Below are 22,850 nucleotides of genomic sequence, written 5' to 3' on the forward strand. Positions count from 1 at the left end.
AAAAGATTTTTTTTTTTTTTTTAAAAATATTCATTTCTTTGAACTTCCAACCAAAAACAAAAAAAAATTCAGATAAGGTTCCAGGAGCGGCCGTTTTCGGTCCATCCTTGTGAAAACGCTGGACAAATGACCAACACCCAAACGCCTGCCTTTTAACTGTTGATACATTCGCTTACTGAAGCCATAATAAATACCAGTTTTAAATCCATTCAGGTTGCACTTTTGGGCATCTTACAGCCAAAAGGTATCTAAATCTCAATTTTTTTTTTCAAGAGTACTCTCCAATGAAAGGTAAATTCAACTGAATTTCTGTTATAACAAGCAGAACTAACCAAGCCCAGTTTTGTTATTTGATTTTTCCAAAAAACCTAGAAAGAATATCATGTATTTGTTTTGAGTTTCATCTTAACTTAGGAAACTATCTGTATCTCGGCTAATCGCCAAAAATGTCGACAGATCGTCCTAATTTACAGATAATTAAGAAACACACCTGAGCAGGCCCGTCAGGCAGAAACAGATAAGCTCCACTCCTGTCTCCGAATGATTTTGTACCATACGAGACAAAGTCGATGGCTACTTCTGTCACAGCACCGTCCTTCTTATGCGTGATGCTCTGAAATATGATTACGTAACATTAGCATCAAGCAGTACTAGAGTTACACTTGATCTTGATAAGGATAAGGTAGTTGCATGGGGATAGCATGAAAACATTTGTAGCCATAGAAGGGCCGGAGAACTGAAAAGCGAAGGATGTAAATTAACTGTGTCAAAGGAAAGTGGGTATTAGATGGAAAATCAAACTTAAAATCTGAAAACAGAAGTTTTGCTTGGGAGAAGAGGTGGAGAAGGAGCTGGGCAATTAAAAACGAATTTGGACAACAACAAAAATCAAGTTTTTTGTTAGTAGGAAAGGCAAATTTAAGGACGGAATGGAAAACAGAAAACGGCAAGGAGAATTGATAACATGGACAGATATACCAACAGTAATTTGTGGCCAGAATGCGTCAACTGGGGAATTCGGACCTTCAAAAATGAACAACCAAAATCACCTTATTAAGCGATAGAAAAGAATGTGAGGGACCGGATGAAACTAAATAAAATAGAAAACTGGAATAGATGAAATGGCGTTATTGTTACCTTGAGAAGCCCTCGAACACTGTCAAATTCAGCTTTCAGCACTTCATTCTCCAAAATAATGGTTTCTGTTCCAGGTTGCTTGACTTCAAGTTTAAATTCCTCTCTAAATAAGGAACATGTATGACAACAATTTAGGTATAAAACTATTTCACTGATTACCGCCGGTTAACTTTGACTTAACGTGTGTGCTTGAAAGCACGCACAAGTCGAGTAGCAACTAGCCACTAATGCTTATTCGGCGCAAATTAGATGTGGATATGTTCAAATGCGAAAATGTGTGACATGTTGAATTTGATAAACTTTTTCAGCCTCAAACACGTTTTCTCGGACCGTCTGTGTCATTTGTGATTGTCCAAATTGATTACTTTGGTTTTGATTTTACGACCCTCATTTTAACACCGCTCTAACAACAATAGTTTTTGTTTGTTTGTTTGTTTGTTTTTCAGTATGTAAGTGCATTCTGTTTGTTAGTGTTTTGTACTGGTGTTTGAAATACAAATAACAAACTTTTAAAGAATCAAATTTTTACCTTGGTTTTATAGAATCTCCAGCGGAGTTATACACCGTGATACTAGAATATTCACTCAGTTTTGACCCAAGGCCTGACGATATAAAATATGTGGTCAAACCCAGAGGAGGAACTTTGGCTACAAATATTAGCTGAAAAAAAAAAATAGATAAGAAAAATCAAATGTGAACTGGGTTAAAAAATTATACCATAATCACTATATATAATAGGGATCTTGGAATTAATTTAAAAATGATCAAATTAAATCCCATCATATAAGAGGACACAATACAATACAATACAATACAATACAATTTTATTGTCCATACGTGGGACGAGGTCTCCCTCAATGTCCGAGCCAGAAGCTCATGTATAAAACGTAGGACTAAAATTAAAATACACTTTTAAGTATATGCTATTAAAAATATAAAAAATTTATCCAACCCATTAAGACAGCTTTAGCAAGTTTGAGAGTAACTTGGACAAAAAGTGACCAAATGAAACGTTCAGGGCTTCTCTGTATAACTTTTTCTCTCAATTTGATGAGCATGTGTTTTGATTTTGTTCTCCAACTCCATGCACATCAACAGATCTCTCCCAAACTTGGCTAGGTTACCATTTTTAAACATCATAATTATCATGTTGTGGGCAAAATTTTTCAATGCTGCCTTAGATGTTACTACAACTCGTTCCCAGTTCCCTGTTGTATCCAGTGTGAGGTTTGGTATGAGTGACCATTCAAAGCAGCCACTTTGGAGGTTGGAATACTTACTTCATATTTAGCAGTAGATATTCTGTCTCTGTGATCCCACCATAAGTTTACTTGACTTGGGACTTCCTTTCCTTCACTGTCACTAACCTGGAGAGGAAGAAAAAGGTCATAAACAAGACAAAACGGCTTCAGAGCATATCTGATTTACTATAATTGTTTCTTGTGTATTCGTGGTCAACACAATAAGTGAAGCCTTACATTTTTCTGGGCTTATATCAGTGTTGGAAATCCCTCACTTGCCTCACAAATATTAAGAATACTTGGCTTTCACATGCTTTGTAAATGTTTGTGCTCAGGCTCAGCTCATATTATATTCAAGAGAATTTATTTTTAATACGATATTTATTTGGGATGTGTAGAGTTTATGGCAATAAATCTGGAACAAAGAAAAATACAAATCAAACAAGTTTAAAATCATTTTGACCTGAAATTCATTTTAAACAACAACAGTGAAAAGGATTTAAATTTTATTTTATTGAAGAATGAATTTAATACCATTGCTGCTGGATCTGAGATGTGAATGCTGACCACTTGCTCTCTTGCTGTCGTAAGAGTATTGTACAATACTACTGCCCTGAAAAAGAAAAAAGTTTTGTTCATCCAGTTGTCGTTTTATTGCTCGATTGTGAAGCCAAACATTAACACATTTCATGCGATAAACTTAATGATACTACTTTTCATGAGCTTTATCAACTTTTTCAAGGTTTCAGGGCTAGTAATTTCGATATAAAGGACTGGTTAGGACAGGAATTAAGAAAGCTTAAGGGCTCCATGATCTAAACGAGATTAAGACCAATAGCTACACTTCAACAAACATTCTACAACCAAAATAAACTGCATCTCATAAACATTTTGAAAATTCAATAAATCGTTTAGAAATCCACCTACACGCATGTAAATGCAGTCATTGTTCTGAACTTTATTTAAAGGTGACAGATTTTCCATTCACACTGGGTGTCATAATTTGACCTTTTCTATATGGAATGACAATTAACATTGCTTTCAAGAGTACATTGTGAGATCGAATCAGGAATTACCTTGGTGTGTTGGACAATGTTAGTACTTCTTTTGTTGACAATGCATCTTGAGCAAGTCTGGTTTCTCCCTAAACACAAGCAGTGGGTTAGTTGAAGGAAAAGTAGTAATAATATTAAAAGCTCAAAGTAAAATGTAGCTTCTCAATCAAAAGTTCAGGTTTGTGTAATTTAGATTTTCATGGGGACCTGCCCAGGGGGGTACTCCGGCTTGTAAATGACGGGGATGATCGAATGGAGGCAAAACTCAGGACCCAAAAAAATCCCCAAGTCTTCCGACATTACCCAACAAAATCCCTGGACCAAAAGTAACCCACAAAAAATGCCTTGTCAAATTACCCCTAAATTGCCAGGAGGGGCAATTATATAACACAAAGAAAACCATAAAAAATTGAACGCTTGTGTTTGTTTATTCATCATACCATAAATACGCCAAGGCCGCGCCAAGGCACTTAAGTTCGTTTTTAATACCCCCCAAAAAAAAATACTTGCCAAATTTTCCAACCCCAAAAAATCCCGGAATCGAAAATTTCAAACCCAAAAAAATCCTTCGATCATCCCCGTCATTTACAAGCCGGAGTACCCCCCCTGGCGGGACCTGTACTAATGTTAAATTGAAAGTATAATTTTCAGAGGTGAATTCAAGAATGGGACATTCTGATTGGTCAAGAAACTCAGTTTATGACGCTAAATTCACCGCGCTAGGCGGAGAATATAGCATCTCAAGGCTTGGCTACTAGCCATGCCACCCTTGTTAAATATGCTTCCATGAACAACTAACGATATTTTACAGCCCAAGATCCATTGAATGCCTTTTTATGGATTTTAAAATAATTGTTCAAATGACCATCATTGCGAAGGGGGGATTAAAGCTCAACTACTTCCATGACTGGGCTTGTGGAGAGCACAGTTCCCCAAGAACAATAAAAGAGGAGCGTCCTCTCTTAGAATTTTTAAAAATTTACTGAACAATGTTAACCTGACCACCGAGGCCAACTGTTGCTGTAATCTTTGTATCGATTAGTTTACATTTTTTAATTTTATTGTCTACATAGTTTTTAAATTTTATAGTCTAGTTTTTCAATTTTCAATTTTATAGTCTAATTTTTGTATTTTTTTTTTTGAATAGATAATCATATTTAAATTTTTTACATTGTAATTTTTAGAATACACGTTCACTTTTAAAGGAGCCCCAGGCTCATTGGTGATATGTGTTTAAATAAAGTACTTACTTACTTACTACTTAGATTAGTCCATTATTTTTATAATAATTTGTTGATTATTAGGGTTTAATACTGTGCACAATAACAGGGCTGCAAATAATTTTTTCACTTGAAAGGACATATGTCCTACTAAGACACCATCTTGGTCAGACAAAACAGATTGTGGTCGGACATCACCAAAAACAAAAGGTTGAATTTTTGTGTTTTGCTGCAGCCGCAATGGCTGCAAGCAAAACACATTGAGAGCTGAAGTTTGTGCCGTAAGGTGTTAGGTGTAAGTGCCGTAACAGAGGAGAAATCTGAACTACCGATGTCAATCAAATCCATGAACAAACAAAATCGAAACCAATGAACCGTAGCGCTGATCGCATTCGAAGTTACGGGCCAAAGTATTCGAACGCAAACCACGTTGGACACGTTGGAAAACAGAAAACCGATTTAAAAGTATATCGCATTGGGAAAGAAAACAAACTGTGGCGCGACCACTCCAGTTTTATGAGAAAATTATTCTGCAGTTTTCATCATTTACGAAAAGAGCGAAGACTTGGAACCTCGCCGAAGGTCATAAATATTTTCTCCAAAGGACCGGTTAGTGCACAGTTTGTAAACTTTCGCTTTGAAAATAAACTTACCCTCACCTTGTCTACACTGTCTACAGCATACTAGTACTGTATTAACTCTGAACTTCATATTTTAAAATAAAATGTATGAACGTGTAACTTGTCACGCAAAGACAGCTGGAAAGGAATATACCATGCTGGTAGGCTGCACCGCTAATTGTAGCTGTATTCGAGCTATATAAAAGACAGCTAGAAACGAATTAATACTAGTAACATCACAATGGGAAAGAAACTTATTCAGTGGTTCACACCGTCGAAAACAAAGAAATATTAAAGGAAGTTCTCATTCACCAGATTCACTGCATCAGATGCAACATTCGTCAGTTCGTGTTTAAATGCGTGGCGACCAGTTTGTTTACTAGTTATTAAAAAATAACCGGCACGCATACATGCATGCACAGGCGATGACGCTTTACAATGATCCCAGAAATTGCATTTTTCTTATTCATTTTAATTTTTATTTGCCTTGACTACAAAACGAACCTCCAATACATTACAAACTTACAGTATGATACGATAAATACATTAAATCATTATGAACTTCGTCATTTAGCAACAGAAAGGCCCAGGATTGATTTCCACACCTAGTCGATACTGAAGATTGTGTGACACTACCGTATTCAAATGGTCTGAAATGTAATGAAGTCAACACCGCTTACTAGAAATAGGGTAGAAGTTCTTTCTTAATTCTTAATTCTGGCTTCTCGTACAAATAGGAATACGGATACCGTCACTGTTTTGTTTTTAATGGCTTGAGATAAATACCCGAATAAATATTATCAAAAGCAGTAAAATGAAGATGGCGAGTCGCGAAGGGAAAAGAAAAGAAAATTAACTTAAACTTAAATATTATCGACAACAATGCACGTCAAAGCAAACAAAGATTTCAGATAGCTCACCTTTGCAATCTAATCAAGATACTGCTGCCATCGGTCTCCCTTTTGGAAAGGTTTCAAAAGTTATGACACTAACCGGCCTTCACTCGTCAAATTCAACATCAGTCAAGTTAGTCTGCCATCACGTATGCCGACTTCGAATACACGTATAACGGTAGAAAAGTTCTTTAAGCGAGCTCACAATTATCCAGTACATCATTCTCCCTTGAACCCAAAACTCTGTTTAACTGTACGTTAGAAATCAAACGCGTTTTGCCGATGGATGCTCTTAAAGTTGATTCAGTACTCATGACAATCAAAGATGGCGTACCAAAACTGAGTAAACAACAAAGTGCCTAGTTCCCAGTGCTACTCGGTTGGAGTAATCGTAACATTGCCCGTCCACGGGCCACAGCATATAGGCGTTGCGTCACCGCCTAATAATACGGTCTTCATTTAATAAACAGTTCATCCTTAAATTTCAGCTTTTCTACGACTGACAGGTAGGTACTATAGTATAAGCCCCGCTAAAATAGCTGGAAAGGGAAAGTTTTTTGAAAAATGAATTTTTGACTGCCAGACGCGCTGGCGCCACATGTTTATTTTGTGAAGATTAATTAAACGCCGTGAAAAATAGAATTTGATGTCCAGCGAGCCACTGCATCTTCGGCTACGCAGTCCTCAGTGAATCCTCCAACTTCACAAATTTCTAAAACTTTAAGAAAACGAACTTTCGCAGAATCAAAAATTGGTCCTTATCGATCTTCCGATCTTGTTGTGAAGACACTGAAATTCGACGAGTGTTCATGCGTGAAGGGATGACTGACGAATGATAATAATTATTTGTAAACTTTCGCTTTCAAAATGAACTTTGCGTTACGTTCAACGCCGTCTTTCTGTTGTTTATCAAAGAGACAATCATGTCAGACATTACGTTAACTTACTAGTAATTAAATTATGTTTGCTGTCTTTGATTTCAACATAACATTGATCAGTAAAATTATCAGGATTGAATTAACACAAAGTGACTACAATATAGTGCAATTATTAACCTGCACACAAGTGACAGACAATAAAAGACGTTGGATTTCAATCTCGACTCACTTGTCTTTCATCAACATGTTCCCTAAGACTTTGCTCTAGCAGCAAAACACATGGACCCATTGGGGCCCTATTTTTATTCATTGTTGCAGCAAAATGATTTACGATCAAACAATTGTCCGGACATCATGTCCGACCACACTTGGCATTTCGTCGGACATGAGCAAATTTTGGTCGGCCAATGTCCGATCACCAACTGTTATTTGCAGCCCTGCAATAACCTCAATCACATCTAAACTTTATTGTGTAGCAACATACAAGTGCACATACAAACTTAAGTGGTGGTAATGCTGGGTCTGGTGCTGTATGATGAGACTTGTCAGATGTCAACAGAAAATGGGCAGAGTCCTGTATCACTCGCTGCAAATCACTAAGTGATTGGTGCATTCTAAAGGGAATAAACGCATAGAAATAAAAGTCAAAATTATTAGCTACAGTTTTAAGTTATGTTCCAAGTAAAAAAAGATGATTTGAAATGAAGAATACTTAAAATAATTTTAATTACTAAATTGTACTTTGATAGCATTAAAAAGTCAATACACTGTATATGTCAATACCCTATATATACACACATTGTATATACACTGTATTTTAGTCGAGCGTTTTTACAATGTGCCTCTGGCTTGGAAGACTGGGCAACCACTTCCCACTTTTACTATGACTATTTCTATTACTATTACACATGCCTTGTAGCATAATCAACAACAACAAAGTCCTTAGCTGTGCCAGTGATGCCGTCATGATGTTGAAAAAGACCCAAGTTACGGCGTGCATTAGTCAGTAGACCATACATTTGCTCTACAGCAAAACTGGAACTTCCGTGATGACGAGAATGTGATTCAGCCAAGGAGAAAATTATTTCAGCAGCCCTACAAAAACAAAGTAAAACATGTACATTTCACATTAAATTTTATCGTCAAGATTTGTCAAGAACCATACACTGTAGGCATATGATGCATGCATAGGGCTACAGCAACATATAGCACTCTGCATACATGTAAAAATGAAAAAAAAAATGTAATTTATTTACCCACGTGACACGGAAGAGCTCAGGAGCTCGTAAAGACGTGTACGTGCATCCAAGATCGAATTGGAATTTGGAGTGTTGGTTTTTCCCTGGCAGGACTTCCAGTCAGCTAAATTCCCTTTCTGATCTCTATTCTCCACTGAGAGATCAGTGTGCCAGGTGCCAGCGGGAGGTGACCCATGGGAGGTTGCCATGGTTACCCCTTTAATTGCATTTTGCCCACAATTGCTTGCTTATTGCCCGCATTGCTCACAGTTGGAACCTAGGTCCCTTCATTTGAATATTGCATTTTGAGAAGTTAACACAATCTATAAAATGAAAGATAGACTCGAATGAGAGTCGCTTCAGGAAATACCTGTGGTGTGATTCCAGTGCTCTATCCATGTGCTTGTAGAATGGTCTTGATGTATAGTACCCACTCCAGTAATGATCCTCCCTACAACAGATCATACATTATTTTACAACTTTGTTTCAGCACCCGCTTTAATCATGTGTAACTCACTCACAAACACTGGACATGTGTACATGTACGAGATATAAGTTAAACTAGTAGTAATTGGCAATTAGGGGAGTGCGTTTGGTAAGCTGGGGTGTTTTTTTTTTTGGGGGGGGGGGGAGGTAGGGAAAGCTGGAGGCAAGGGGTGGGAAGTTGATATTGTTTTCATACTCTCTTGATATATGAGGTATGTTTGTGATGTGCGAACTACACAATGAAATATCCATGCACAAAATGTATGGCATTGCTCTGAAAGCTGATGAAATCTGATCTGCTTGTACCAACCCATCTTTCTAAAGCATCAGTAAGAGAAGAATACCGGTAAAGCCTTTTGATTGTGCCAAGCGAAGTGGCTAAAGGTCTTTAATGAATTCAAATAGAGTACAATATATATCTAGTAGATACTATGGAAAATGTAACATTTACTAACAGTAACAAACGACTTTTAAACTGAAATGTAGCCATTCCAAACATTTTAAAACCAGTCCATTAGGAACAGTTTTTTGTTTATTTACAATCACAAAATACAACAGATGTATTGAAAGAAATTTTGGGGTTTGTAAAGTAGCTCAACAGTAGTTTAAAATGACTCAACAACTTGAAATAGTCTGCATTTATCTTGTCAATGCTTAGTGGCCAAAGGGAATTTGGTATATTATAGAGTCTCACAAGTCTGTATGCAGAGAGAAGTTGAATCTGTTAAGCAAAGCAGCTGAGTTGACACATCACAACTCGGTGTCATCACTGAGGCGAACTGCAGCGTCTGTTTCCTAGAAAACAAACCACTACACAGCTTACTAATTTTCTGATAAGTACATGTGTAGCTTTAGTCATATATTTTGCTACTGATACTTCGAATAAATAGTTACTTGTAACTTCACTTAGCTTGGAGAAAACTGCGAAAAATATTCGAAATGTAAGCAAAGGCAAATGAACTGTGACTGTAGCCAGCCCAGTCTGCGCGCGGTCAAGATTCGCGCCATTTTCGGTCACGTGACCAGTTTGTTTAACTAGCGTGGTCTTACAGTTTGACTCAAGTTTATCGAAGGATTTATCGCTCGTTTAGCGTGTTTTCCGTCCCTTTCGCGGTCCCAAAGGCTGGACAAGGTTAGCTGTGTTCTTTTACTTGTATCTTAGGTTTAGCTAGTTTCGTAATATTTTGTATTTCGGACTTTATTTCGTTGTATGTTAGGGACCGGTCATTATTTATGTAGAGGGGGGAGGGAAAAATATGTTGGAAAGATCAAAATTTCTGTAAGGCCCCCCCTCCAGGCCATGTAAGTAGCAAGTGACCCCCCCTTCTTTATTCAATATTTACGTGATGACCCCCCCCCCCCACCTCATATCTCCCTTTATATGCCTCAAGTAATTTATTATTAAATGCATGTTACATACAATCTTAATTGCACACTTGTTCTAATTCAAAAAGGCTGGATCAACACTTAGTCAACCAAGGCTTCTTTGCTATGGATACTTGTCCAGCAATACGGCAAATTTTTGGATGAGTTATGTGTATAGTAAACATACCTCTATTATTAACTCCTTAACTTTGGAAAAGTGGTAGTTTTTACAAATTATGCTCTCATGGTGAACACAAATGTAATATCCATGCAAAATATAATTCCTTTCCAATGATTTTCCTAAAGTTGTAAAGGGATTACTTTGAATTCTTGTTGTCATAAATATCATGTTTTATTACTTCTTGGGCTATTGCAGTGATAATCATTTTGTAAAAAGAAAATAATTTCAGTCAAACCAGATATTAAAGCAGATTATAAAGGTCTGGTTTCTTTATTAACTAAAATTAATTTTAAGATAACAATGGAGTTTAGAGTGAAAACAGTATTTCTGTAAAATACAAATCACTAAAGTTGTACATAATAGTGGAGTTTAAACAAAAGAAAACAATAGAAATAGCATAAAATTGTACAATTTAGCATCTCACTGTTTCACATATGGTGTTTGCACTGTTCTATTTAACTGTTTTACCCACCTCAAACTGCTTATCCCCCCCTAAACTTCTTTATAAAAAATTTTAGCCCCCCCCTCTTGCCACTCTGAAATAGCCTTGACCCCCCCTTCTTTTTTTCCCTCCCCCCCCTCTACATAAATAATGACCGGTCCCTTATGTCGCTCGCTCGTGTATTCGCTTCGGTTGTTTAGTATTGTTATTATTTTACTTTATTTTAGTTTTACGGTTCCTGTTAGTTACCAGTAAAGACTTCCAGACAGATCAGCTATAACTACTTTGGTTCGTTTAACCTATGTCGGTAGTTACAGTAAAACTTGCTTGCACGAACTGAACTTCGAAGAATTCTTGAGTAGAATTTGGAAAATCCGGACGCGGATAGGGACTGTTGGATTAGAGTTTCGGATCGCTAGGTCAGATGGAATCGTTGGATACCCCTGGCCCCAGCTTAGTAATTGAAGATAATAGAAATTCAGCATCGTTTATGCCGAAGAATAATGAAGATGAGCTTGAAGAAGCCAAAGAAGATGTATCAGATCACATTGAAGACCCTGATGGGCTTGAAGAACCCAAAGAAACAGATTTGTTAGACCAAAATGAAGATAATGCCCGTCAGAAGAGTAAACGACCTCACACTTTGACCAAGAAGGGTCTGGAATACCAGTGCTTGATAAAAGAAAAGGATTTTCAAAGAGCTTTAAGAAGAATGAAGGACAAACTGCACAAACTTGACATGGATTGGATTGACATTTCAGACCCTCATATCCTCAGAAAAGAGAGATCAGACATAGAACAATTCAGACAAGACTTGGTTAGAGCTCAATCAGAATATGTATCATTGTTGACTGGAGATGAAATTCATCGTGTAGTGGAGCTATCAGCGTGTTTGAATAAGCAAGTAGTTGAACTGAGAATGAGAATCGGCGAGAAAATCATCCAGCTGGAAAAAGAAGAATTGTGCTCCCGTACTAGTAAAAGGTCATCCTACTCGAAGAAGACAGCCTCGACTCGTGTCTCAAAGGGATCAGCCTCGTCCCAAGTTTCCCTTCTTAAAATGAAGGCTCTAACTGAACTAGCCAAAAGAGAAGTTGAAATGAAATTTGCACGAATAGAATCAAAAAAAGGTTGGAAATGGAAAGAAAGAGGCACGAGATGGAAGAGATCCAAAAAATGAAGAGCTATGAGACTGCCAAGGCTGAAGTCGATGCCGTTACAAGGCTAGAAGATGAAAGAAAGGAAGAAAATCCAAATTTAGATGACCTAAAAGAGTTTCAGCTGAAGGATGATGAGAAAGAAGAGCGTGTACGTGATTATATATCTTCACTGCCAGACCTGAGATCTGTAGACAGCTTAATACCCTTACCAGACTCGTTCGTCCAAGGTAACAGAGCCCATCGTCGCACCCCTTCATTTCAGAAAGAAAAGGACACAGAGTTATCTAACGCAGACCAAATTCCCCAGGCTCCAGGCAAGGATCAGGGCAATTCAGCCGGTAAACAATTAGTCACACCACCCCATCTGCATGTCAACAGTTCAGCCACTCCTTACAGCACACCGCCGACAATCCCTTATTGTCCTCCCACCATGGAATCACAGCAACATGGGATTGCCCAAGCAATAGCAAAGGGAATGGAAGCTGCGAGGTTGCCAACTCCTCACCTCTCAATTTTCAGTGGTAACCCCTTAGATTGGCCTACATGGAAAGTTTCTTTCGAAACTGTTATTGAAAAAAGGTCAATGAGCTCCAATGAAAAAATCCTGTACCTGCTACAGTATCTATCAGGCCCACCTAAGAAGATTGTTGAAGGATACCAGTTTCTTAAAACAGATGACGCCTACACTGAAGCAAAGAAATCTCTTGAAAAGCGATTTGGTCACCCCTCTGTAGTCGCAGAAGCATTCCGAAGAAAACTGGAAAATTGGCCAAAGATTCCTCCAAGAGATGGGATTTCACTGAGAGAATTTGCAGACTTCCTGAAAACATGTGAGCTGGCTATGCAATCAGTAGAAGATCTTGAAACCCTCAACAAGCAACACGGCAACAAGCAGTTATTGAAGATCTTGCCAAACTGGGTACATCCTAAATGGGGAGTTAAGGTACGAGACTACCAGACAAAGAATGGAGAAAACAAGTTTCCCCCGTTCTCGGCGTTCGTTAAATTTGTTACTGAGATTGCCGAGGTACAATGCCTGCCTGTCCTTACGAACTTGGACTCAAACTTTTCAGTGAAAGAAGAGAAGAGGAGAAATTTTCAAAGAAGAACTGAAAATCGTAAAAGCAGAGATGTAAATTCCCTGGCTACGCAAGTTAAAGGCCCTTCTGATTCCATGAACGGAAAGAAGAAAGCGTGTTATTGGTGTGGAAATGCATCCCATGAGTTAGAAATGTGCCAAGAGTTTGTCAAGAAACCCATCAATGAAAGAACCCAGTTCATCATTAGAAAGGGACTTTGCCTTCGCTGCCTAGTTCATGGTCATATGGCAAAGGAGAACAAGTGTGAAAAACTACTTAGTTGCGTAAGATGTAAGCAGAAGCATCCAACCTGCCTGCATGACAACAGGAGAGCACCTGAAAGTACAGATAGATCAGATAAAGCTACACCTGAAGCAGCAGTGAAATTTACAAATGCGGTTGACACAGAGAACTTGCAATGCAGTGAAAGTGATGCAACAGCGAACTGCACTAACATTTGCTCCATCAAAGGGCAACAGTCTGGTCAGGATCAAAGTTTAATCATCCCAGTATGGGTTTCCAGCGGCGAAAGGCCTCAAAATGATGTCCTGACTTATGCTCTTATTGATTCTCAATCCAATGCTACTTTTATCACCGAGAAGTTGAAACAAGCCTTAGAGGTCGACGGCGTAGCAAGTCACCTTCGTCTGTCAACAATGCATCAAGAAGATGAAGTAATTGAATGCAAGAAAGTTCAAGGTCTTAGAGTTACAGACTTAAAACGCCAGGTTCACATCCCCTTGCCAAAGGTCTACACAAGAGACAGCATTCCTTACAAACCCCATCAAATTCCAAAGCCAGAAGTTGCCATGCAGTGGGATCACCTAAAGTGTATTGCTGAAGAACTTATGCCATATAGAGAAGATGTACAGGTTGGAATATTGATTGGAACGAACTGCCCAAAGGCAATCAAACCGCGACAAGTTATTCCTGGAGGAGATCACGACCCGTACGGCATAAAAACAGATCTTGGTTGGGGTATTGTTGGAAGAGTGTGCAAGTCAAATCCAGATGAAGACTTAGAACAACTTACAGAAAGTTGGGCCAACAAGATTGTAATCAATGAAGATGCCACGTTTGCGATGGAGTCCCGAGCAAAGGAAATTGTAAATCCAGCTCAGATCAATGAGATGTTCGAAAGAGACTTCCACGAAAGAACAGAACTCAAAGGTTCATCAACCTTGTCAGTTGAAGATCGCACATTCCTGGAAATCTTAAATAAAGGGATCCACCAAAGGGAGGATGGGCATTACGAGATGCCGTTGCCATTGCGCTCTCTTGATGTTAAGTTGCCGAACAATCGATCGCAAGCATTGAGAAGGCTGTCTCAGTTGAAGGCACGATTTCAAAAAGATCCGAAGTATCACAGAGACTATGTTAAATTCATGGAAGAGATGATTGAAAAGTGCGCAGAAAAGGTTCCCTCTCAAGCCGAAACCGGTATCAACATTGGAGATGGCAAGATTAACTATGTCCCACACCACGGAGTCTACCATCCGAAGAAACCCAGCCAAATAAGAGTGGTTTTTGATTGTAGTGCAAAATACAAAGGCACATCCCTGAACAAGAACTTGCTCCAAGGACCCGATCTGACAAACAATTTAGTGGGCGTACTCTGCCGATTCCGCCAGGAGGCTGTGGCTTTGACATGCGATGTACAAGGAATGTTTCACCAGTTCTTCGTAGACGAGACAGACCGAGATCTCCTCAGATTCTTTTGGTGGAAGCATGGAGATTTTAAGAATGAAGCGGAAGAGTATCGTATGAAGGTACACCTGTTTGGTGCTACTTCTTCACCTGAATGTGCAAATTTTGCTTTCAAAAGGGCGGCAGACGATGGCGAGAAAGAGTTTGGTTCAGAAGCCGCAGACTTCATGCGAAAGGATTTTTACGTCGACGATGGACTGAAGTCTGTAAAATGTGTTGACACTGCCACCAACCTTATTCAGAATTGTCAAGCCATGTGTGCAAGGGCAGGCCTGAGACTGCACAAGTTTAGCAGCAACAAGAAAGAAGTTATTCAAGCTGTTCCCCCCGAAGATCGTGCCAAGGGATTACAGGAACTAGATCTGTCGAGAGACCCTTTGCCAATAGAGCGAACTCTCGGCGTTATGTGGTGCGCAGAGACTGACAGTTTACAATTCCGTATAGTCATTCAAGACCGCCCACTTACAAGAAGAGGCATCCTATCCACAGTTTGTTCGGTCTACGACCCCCTTGGGCTTGTAGCACCCCTAATCCTTACTGGCAAGCAGATATTACAAGACCTTTGTCGTGAAAATGCTGACTGGGATGACCCGATCAGTGATGAGCTAAGGTCAAGATGGGAACGATGGCGAAATGAGTTGCGACTCCTTGAAGGTCTCAAGATACCAAGATGCTACAAACCTGAAGATTTTGGAGACATTAAGGCGGTCGAACTGCATCACTTCTCTGATGCAAGTCAAGCAGGCTATGGTCAGTGCAGCTACCTGCGCTTGTTGAATGAAAGCAATCAAGCCTATTGTTCCTTAGTTATGGGAAAAGCCCGTGTTGCTCCTCTGAAACCAGTGACCATCCCACGCCTAGAGTTGACGGCAGCCGTCGTATCAGTCAGAGTGAGTCAATGGCTTGTACCAGAGCTCGATTACGAAAACGTTACTGAGTTCTTTTGGACAGACAGCAAGGTAGTGATGGGCTACATAAGCAATGTGACCAGACGCTTTCACATTTTTGTAGCCAACCGCGTACAACAGATCCATGAGCATACCAAACCTCAACAATGGCAGTACATCAACACACACTCAAACCCTGCAGATGCTGCATCCCGAGGTCTTACGACCAAACAGCTCTTGAGTGATGATTCACGATGGCTTAGAGGCCCCAGCTTCCTGTGGAACTGTGGTCCTTATCGAGTAGAAGAGAACACTCCAGAACCCTTAGATCCAAACGATCCAGAAGTCAAGGCGTCTACCCTCGTAACACAGAGCGACGAGAGCTATCCTAATTACTTTGAAACTGCCAGGTTGGATCGATTTTCCGACTGGTCTAGAGTGAGAAAAGCAGTAGCAGTGTGCTTGCGGTTTAAACGTCTTCTAAGAGAGAAAAGATTCCAGAAAACTGCAGTGGCTCAAACCAGTACAGCAGTGAAGAATAATGGCACAAGCTACCAACCTGTAGACATAGAAGAGATTAGTCAAGCTGAGATGGAAATAATTCGCTGCCTTCAGCTTGAACATTTCAAAGATGAAATCGAAGCTCTGTCCCTGCTGCAAGTGCATGGCGAATTCTCCGATAGACAGAAAGCCAAGCAAAGAAATTTCAACCTGAAGAAATGTAGCAGTCTTTATCGCCTAGATCCGTACTTAGACGTGAACGGTATCCTGCGTGTTGGTGGCCGACTGAGGAGGGCCAATATGCCTGAAGCTTCTAAGCATCCAATCATTTTACCAAGGCGATCACATGTTACAACCCTCATCCTACAGCACTGTCATGAAGCAATCAAGCATCAAGGTAGTGGAATGACCCACAACGAAGTACGACAACGTGGGTACTGGATCATTGGTGGCACGTCCGCTGTATCGAGTTTTATTTCAAAGTGTATCAAGTGCCGAAAGCTGCGTGGACCACTTGTGCAGCAAAAGTTAGCAGACCTCCCAGAAGATCGTGTAGATCCAGCCCCTCCATTTGCATACTGCGCAGTTGATTACTTTGGTCCATTTCTAATAAAGGATGGCCGCAAGGAGGTTAAAAGATACGGTGTAGTCTTCACGTGTATGGCGTCCCGTGCCATTCATCTCGAGTCTGCAAATACGCTAGACACCGACTCCTTCATTAATGCTGTGAGACGTTTTCAAGCCGAGCGTGGTCCAATCCGCCAGCTGAGGTCAGACCGTGGATCGAATTTCGTTGGCGCCCAGAGAGAATTGCAAGAAGCTCTGAACGAGATGGATGAAAACAAGGTACGCAGCACTTTGATTGAAGAGAATTGCGAATGGTTTTCATTCAAAATGAATCCACCCTCGGCAAGCCATATGGGAGGATCCTGGGAACGGCAAATAAGGACAGTCAGAAGTGTTCTCGCAGCACTGTTGGCAGAAAGTGGTCGTCAGTTGGACGATGAAAGCTTCCGTACGTTACTGAAAGAGATCCAGGCAGTAGTGAATTCCAGACCTCTAGCCTTGAATGACATGTCTTCAGTTGATTCGCCAGAGCCGCTGACTCCAAATCACTTACTGACCATGAAAAGCAAGGTTCTAATGTCACCTCCAGGCATCTTTCAAAGAGAAGATATCTACCTTCGCAGAAGATGGAGAAGAGTTCAACACCTGACGAATGCATTTTGGGAAAGATGGAGAAAGGAGTTCCTTAGTACACTTCAACTTCGCAAGAAGTGGATCACACCCAAACGCAACATGGCAGTGAATGATGTCGTCTTGATGAAGGACGAAAATGCCCCAAGAAATGCTTGGCGTTTAGCAAGAGTTAAAGAAGTATTCCCAAGCAAGGATGGCCTAGTGAGAAAGGTTAAACTCGCCATGGCTGCTCGCAGTCTTGACAAGAATGGAAAGAGAATCGAGGCAGTACAGTTTCTTGATCGACCTGTCCATAAGCTTGTTCTTATCCAGGAAGGAGACCGGGAATTCCCAGACGAGGAGCCAGAGGAGCCAAGTTAAGACAAGTACTGACTGAAGGAGCGGTATAGACGGAAGGAGCAGTACCAATCATAGGAACATTACTTACTGGAAAAGCAGTTTATTAATGTAGACCTGGAACTGTTATCTAGAAACTGCGAACTGATAGTTGATTTTGTTTCGCCGAATTATTATTTGAGTTTGAGAATCGTTAGAACATTTGACTTTGTAAGGACAGTGGATTCCCACTGTGGGGAGCCATGTGACTGTAGCCAGCCCAGTCTGCGCGCGGTCAAGATTCGCGCCATTTTCGGTCACGTGACCAGTTTGTTTAACTAGCGTGGTCTTACAGTTTGACTCAAGTTTATCGAAGGATTTATCGCTCGTTTAGCGTGTTTTCCGTCCCTTTCGCGGTCCCAAAGGCTGGACAAGGTTAGCTGTGTTCTTTTACTTGTATCTTAGGTTTAGCTAGTTTCGTAATATTTTGTATTTCGGACTTTATTTCATTGTATGTTATGTCGCTCGCTCGTGTATTCGCTTCGGTTGTTTAGTATTGTTATTATTTTACTTTATTTTAGTTTTACAGTTCCTGTTAGTTACCAGTAAAGACTTCCAGACAGATCAGCTATAACTACTTTGGTTCGTTTAACCTATGTCGGTAGTTACATGAACAAAGAAAGCACACACAAAAGCACAGTCGAAATTACTGATGGATTACCAGCTCTAGCCTGAGCCTGTTATCTTTTCACCGCTGTTGTTGTGTTAGCGAGAAGCAAAAATTCTCATCATACAACTTTTGGGAACTTTCCACGAACGGCCACTATTTTATCGACGTTCGGTGGCGGACTAAAAATTTACCACCCTGGATAAAACCCTGTTATGCTTTCCATGTTATTTTCGGTATTGTTTCAACTTTGGCTACACGTTTCGGCCATTTCTTCAAGCAAAACAAGTTTGCACGATTCCAAAGTCGACGCCATATTGTTCTGCATGGGATCGAGGCTACGGTCGGTCGACCCAAGATGGCGTCTAAAGCTCAAAACCACACAGCTTCAACGATACCCATGTGACTGAGTTCGGAAAAACGACGCGATTAGTATGAGTTGTCCTTCGTCGAACGCAATAATCATGTTTACCCAACTTTAATATGTTACAGTGACATATTACATGTAGGAAAGTTAGCCCAGCCACAGTTTGCATGTTGGTGAAATGAAGTTGTAGAATAGGCATGGCGAAGAACAATAAGCAAGGAAAGTGAACATTCTAAATTCTGGATTTGGGACATGGAGGGAGGTGTGGCCAGTAACAGGATGGTTTGGATGAGGGGGAGGAGGAGGAGGATCAATGGCCCCAACCTCCTTGAGGAGCGAAGGGGAAGATGATGATGATGATGATGATGATGATGAGAAGCAGTTAAAACTAAACAAGCCTTTAAACTAACCTGTCAGCATATGTGTAGAAGTCTCCACTAAGAGCAGGGAAGCCTTTTGGTTGACTGCCAGGTTCAGCCCCTACAAGAATATTACATCGTTGATTAAACAGGCTAGTGTTTACTTTACAGCTAAGGGAGAGGCAATGTGTTTTGTTATGGGGGAGCTTAACCATGTGTGCATGTAAACAGTATGGGTCAGGTAGCAGCTCTTATAAGGCCTTACCTGACTGGCTTGCTACTCCTCAAGAGAACAAAAGAACAAACAACAGGAACATTCCCTTAGCCCCACAAACAGTAGCAACTGCTACACATGAGAACCAGTAGAATCACAAGCTTATGAGAGCTGCTGCACAACTAAACAGTTAAATTAATTACCGTAATAATGATTAATTTTAATAATTTCTAGAGCACTATTTACCAGGGATTAGGAAGGACGTGCGCCATGCGCATATGGCGTATAAAGCTACGAAATCGCGCATTAAAAAAGTACTTACCGGGCCTGTGATGCGCTCAAGCCGCGAAACAGCTAGTAAAATATACACTACTTAGTGAAAAGGATTTTAATGTAAATTTTCAGTTTAATGACGAATAAACAAGCGAAAAACCAGGGTGTCTTCGCCCTTTTCGACTCTGATTCGCGTTCGCTTTTTTTGGTCCCCAGATCCTGAATCCGGACTTTGCTTGCAAACGAGGCTCTTGCTCAGAGTTCCATGTGCTTTTAGTGTTTTCATGTATTTGTCTGTTTCGTCATTCTAATAGGCCGCTTTGAATATAATATTATTTGCATCTGTTATTAGCCTCATTTGTTTAAAGTTAACATGCCTCCTAAAAAAGTGTTAAAATTGGACAGCTTTTAGAGAAAATTGATGACATTTTTCACCGCGAACGTCAAGTCCGCCGCAACTGAGCAGAATCGTGATCCTGTAAACAATGATGAAAACGAAGGTCTGGTGAAATGACTCACTATCAAAGTGTATCTCGCAAGCATTCTAGTTCTGAGGAGGGAAAATTTCAGTTCCAGTTCAGAATCTATAGTTTTATCTCAATGAAATTGTTACTTTTGATGGAATAACGTTAAACCTGTATAATTTCATTTGTGTAAGTTACACAGTACTTATGTAATTTTCCTTAGGTATATAAGATCTGTGACTTTGCATTTACACTTTGCTTGAACCAGTGTAAAATACAAGCAATAAAGAATGATGTAACCTTTGTTGAAATTTTTCCTGGCCCATTTATTTACCCTAATGGCCCAAACTTTTAATAAATGGCCTGTTTTCCTTCCTAATCCCTGATTTACATTCGCTGATCAAACAGGCTTCACAGGAAAAGTTATGCAAAAAATTATAAAAAAGTATGTATATATATAAAAAAAAGGACATTATATTACATATAAGTGGTACATGCATCTATATTTACATTTACCTGTGGTTTTATATAATGCATTGAAATAATCACTCAGAGTCCCAAACTGCATCTGCAGAAAAACAGATGTTTTCTTATGTATTAAATCATCAAATACTTCTTGATTAAAAGTCGTCTGAGAAACAAGCACGAAATAACCGTGGCAGCGATAAATTGTTTACAAGAAAGTATTTCTCAATGGAAACTTGAAACATTTTTATTAACAGTCTGATTCTCTTTCCCTTGGAGGCTCACAAAATCCTGATTCCACTGTTTGCAAAAATCTTTAATCTAGATATTCCTCTTTTGACCTCATTAATTTATTCCACAAATTCTATGACATAAGATTGAATAGATCTAGTCTGGAGCTAAATTAAAGAGGGCAAAGACTAGACAGTAACAGTAGTTCACCATTCCAACTTACAGTGATATGTGCATGATTGTTCATAATTTTTTTATTTATAATTAGTGAGAAGAACAAGTAATTACCTTTGCCTTCATCTCTGGATGAGAATTGATATAGTCCATAAGTCGCTGTTAAATAATTAGAATAACAACTGTTTAGCTCTGACCAATGTTGCAATAAATGGATACAACAGCTATCAGCCAAGTGCTTCATGTGATATTTTATGCTTTTACAGATTAAACTAAGGGTGCTACAGTGGAACCCTGATATGGCGATCCTCGATATAATGATATTCTTGATATAACAATGAATATTCTATGTCCCGGCAAAAGTTACAGTAAAATGTATGGGACGGAACCCCGATATGATGATCCTCAATATAACAATATTCCCGATATAACGATGAGAATTTAGCAGACCAGTCGTAAAATCCTCCCGATATAACGATAGTATCAGTTCAGAGTCACAGTTTATCTGCAATTTAACATCAAATTTAATGAAATAACATGACAGTTATGAAGTGATCTCTTACGTTTCTGTAAACAGCTTTGTACGATGATATACATAATGATACTGTGTTCTAAGCCTCTTTATCAAAATTATTTTCTTTATCCTCCTTTAATATGCAGTGAAAAGTACTTTTTAGGTTTACCCCAATATAACAATATTTTTGGTTATTTTACGGCCATATTGTTATATCGGGAGTTTCAATTTAACGATTCCTCAATATAACGATATAATTTTACTGCTCCCTTGACATATCATTATATCGGGTTCCACTGTACTGACAATAATTGTCAGTAATTATTACTGACAATTGTAACTTAAGGGAGAAATGACGCATCAATCATTCTTGTGTTTACTATGACAATGGTTCAATCCCCCAGCAGGCCACTTGTCAAATACCTGATAATTAGTGTACTGCTCATGTGCCTCAAATGTAGTTTCATATCGAAAATCATCTCCCAAAGGAACGAACAAGACATTGGTTCTGTAAAGTTGAGCTTTCTTCTTGTACTGGTCTAATAGTAATCTTGCCCTGTTTTAGGTGCAAAGAATGAAATCATTAAAAACATTATTATAGAGAAAATGCTGGGATTTGCAACTGAACTTGTACTAGCTAATTATCATGTAAAACCATACAGTATGTTCAAATCCAGAATCAATCAATCAAAATAAAGCTAATAAACTTGCAACCCTCCTAAAACCAGCTAAATAAAATAACATTAACAATTATTTATAATTATTAAAATCTAATCCAGAGTTCTCATTAGAAGGCGGGACCCAGGTACCAGTACCAGGAAACACAAGAGTCAGTACCTAGCTACTTTCAATTCTAACATAAAGAAATTTGCTTCATTGTGTTCTTTTCTGCCTGCCTACTCTTCTTTTGGTGCCTTCCTACTTCAAAACTTAATGAAATCCCTGGTGCATAGCTTAAGGGGGTAAATGATTCCTACATTCAGGATAAGCACTTGACGTAATCCTTTTATAATTATTCACAACAAACTACAATCTTTATGATTATTTGCTCAATTAAATGCCTGGTCTCCAAGTTGAGTTTGTAAATAAGCTCCTCGCAATATTATTATATTATTATTATATTATTATTATTGTTATTATTAATTTGAGGTATAATATCAATGGCAAGATATCTGTCTTAATAAATGAATAAGTGTGGTTTTCCGCTGGCTGAAGAACGAAAGAGGCGGAAAACATTTTCTCCCACACGGCTGGGAGCCTGGGTTCAAGTGTATGGGGGGTTTCTGGTCACATGAGACACTCACGGTTCACTTTGCGTTTGCCATCCGCCATTGCCTGACACCCCCACCCGCCCACCCATGGAGTAATTCTAGGGGCAATTGAGTTGGTGTTTTCATTAAGGGACCATGTAGTTTCATTTGCTTGATTCCTGACTTATTCCCATCTATATTCTTTTGCGAGTCTTTTTTGATTCAGTTTTTTTTTTCTTGATGTATTGGAGTTATTGTTTTAATAAA

At 39.3% G+C, this 22,850-nt stretch overlaps 1 protein-coding gene across 1 annotated transcript in view; it reads right to left on the reverse strand.

Moving 5' to 3' along the window:
- Nucleotides 1-22,850, reverse strand: part of LOC144641055 (alpha-mannosidase 2-like) — a 45,865-nt gene that overhangs the window by 5,908 nt on the left and 17,107 nt on the right. Inside the window, exons 9-21 of the mRNA XM_078500114.1 lie at nucleotides 21,757-21,889; nucleotides 20,934-20,978; nucleotides 20,466-20,517; nucleotides 19,050-19,119; nucleotides 8,653-8,733; nucleotides 7,957-8,139; nucleotides 7,541-7,658; nucleotides 3,455-3,522; nucleotides 2,913-2,991; nucleotides 2,418-2,504; nucleotides 1,667-1,797; nucleotides 1,138-1,240; nucleotides 491-613 (exon numbers count right to left, since the gene is read on the reverse strand). Of these exons, the coding sequence (XP_078356240.1) occupies nucleotides 491-613; nucleotides 1,138-1,240; nucleotides 1,667-1,797; nucleotides 2,418-2,504; nucleotides 2,913-2,991; nucleotides 3,455-3,522; nucleotides 7,541-7,658; nucleotides 7,957-8,139; nucleotides 8,653-8,733; nucleotides 19,050-19,119; nucleotides 20,466-20,517; nucleotides 20,934-20,978; nucleotides 21,757-21,889 (1,273 nt within the window). The remainder of the gene's footprint in view (nucleotides 1-490; nucleotides 614-1,137; nucleotides 1,241-1,666; nucleotides 1,798-2,417; nucleotides 2,505-2,912; nucleotides 2,992-3,454; nucleotides 3,523-7,540; nucleotides 7,659-7,956; nucleotides 8,140-8,652; nucleotides 8,734-19,049; nucleotides 19,120-20,465; nucleotides 20,518-20,933; nucleotides 20,979-21,756; nucleotides 21,890-22,850) is intronic.

Source organism: Oculina patagonica, chromosome 2 (genome assembly GCF_052425735.1).
Source record: "Oculina patagonica isolate OP01 chromosome 2, crgOcupat, whole genome shotgun sequence".
In the NCBI taxonomy this organism is placed as follows: Eukaryota; Metazoa; Cnidaria; class Anthozoa; order Scleractinia; family Oculinidae; genus Oculina; species Oculina patagonica.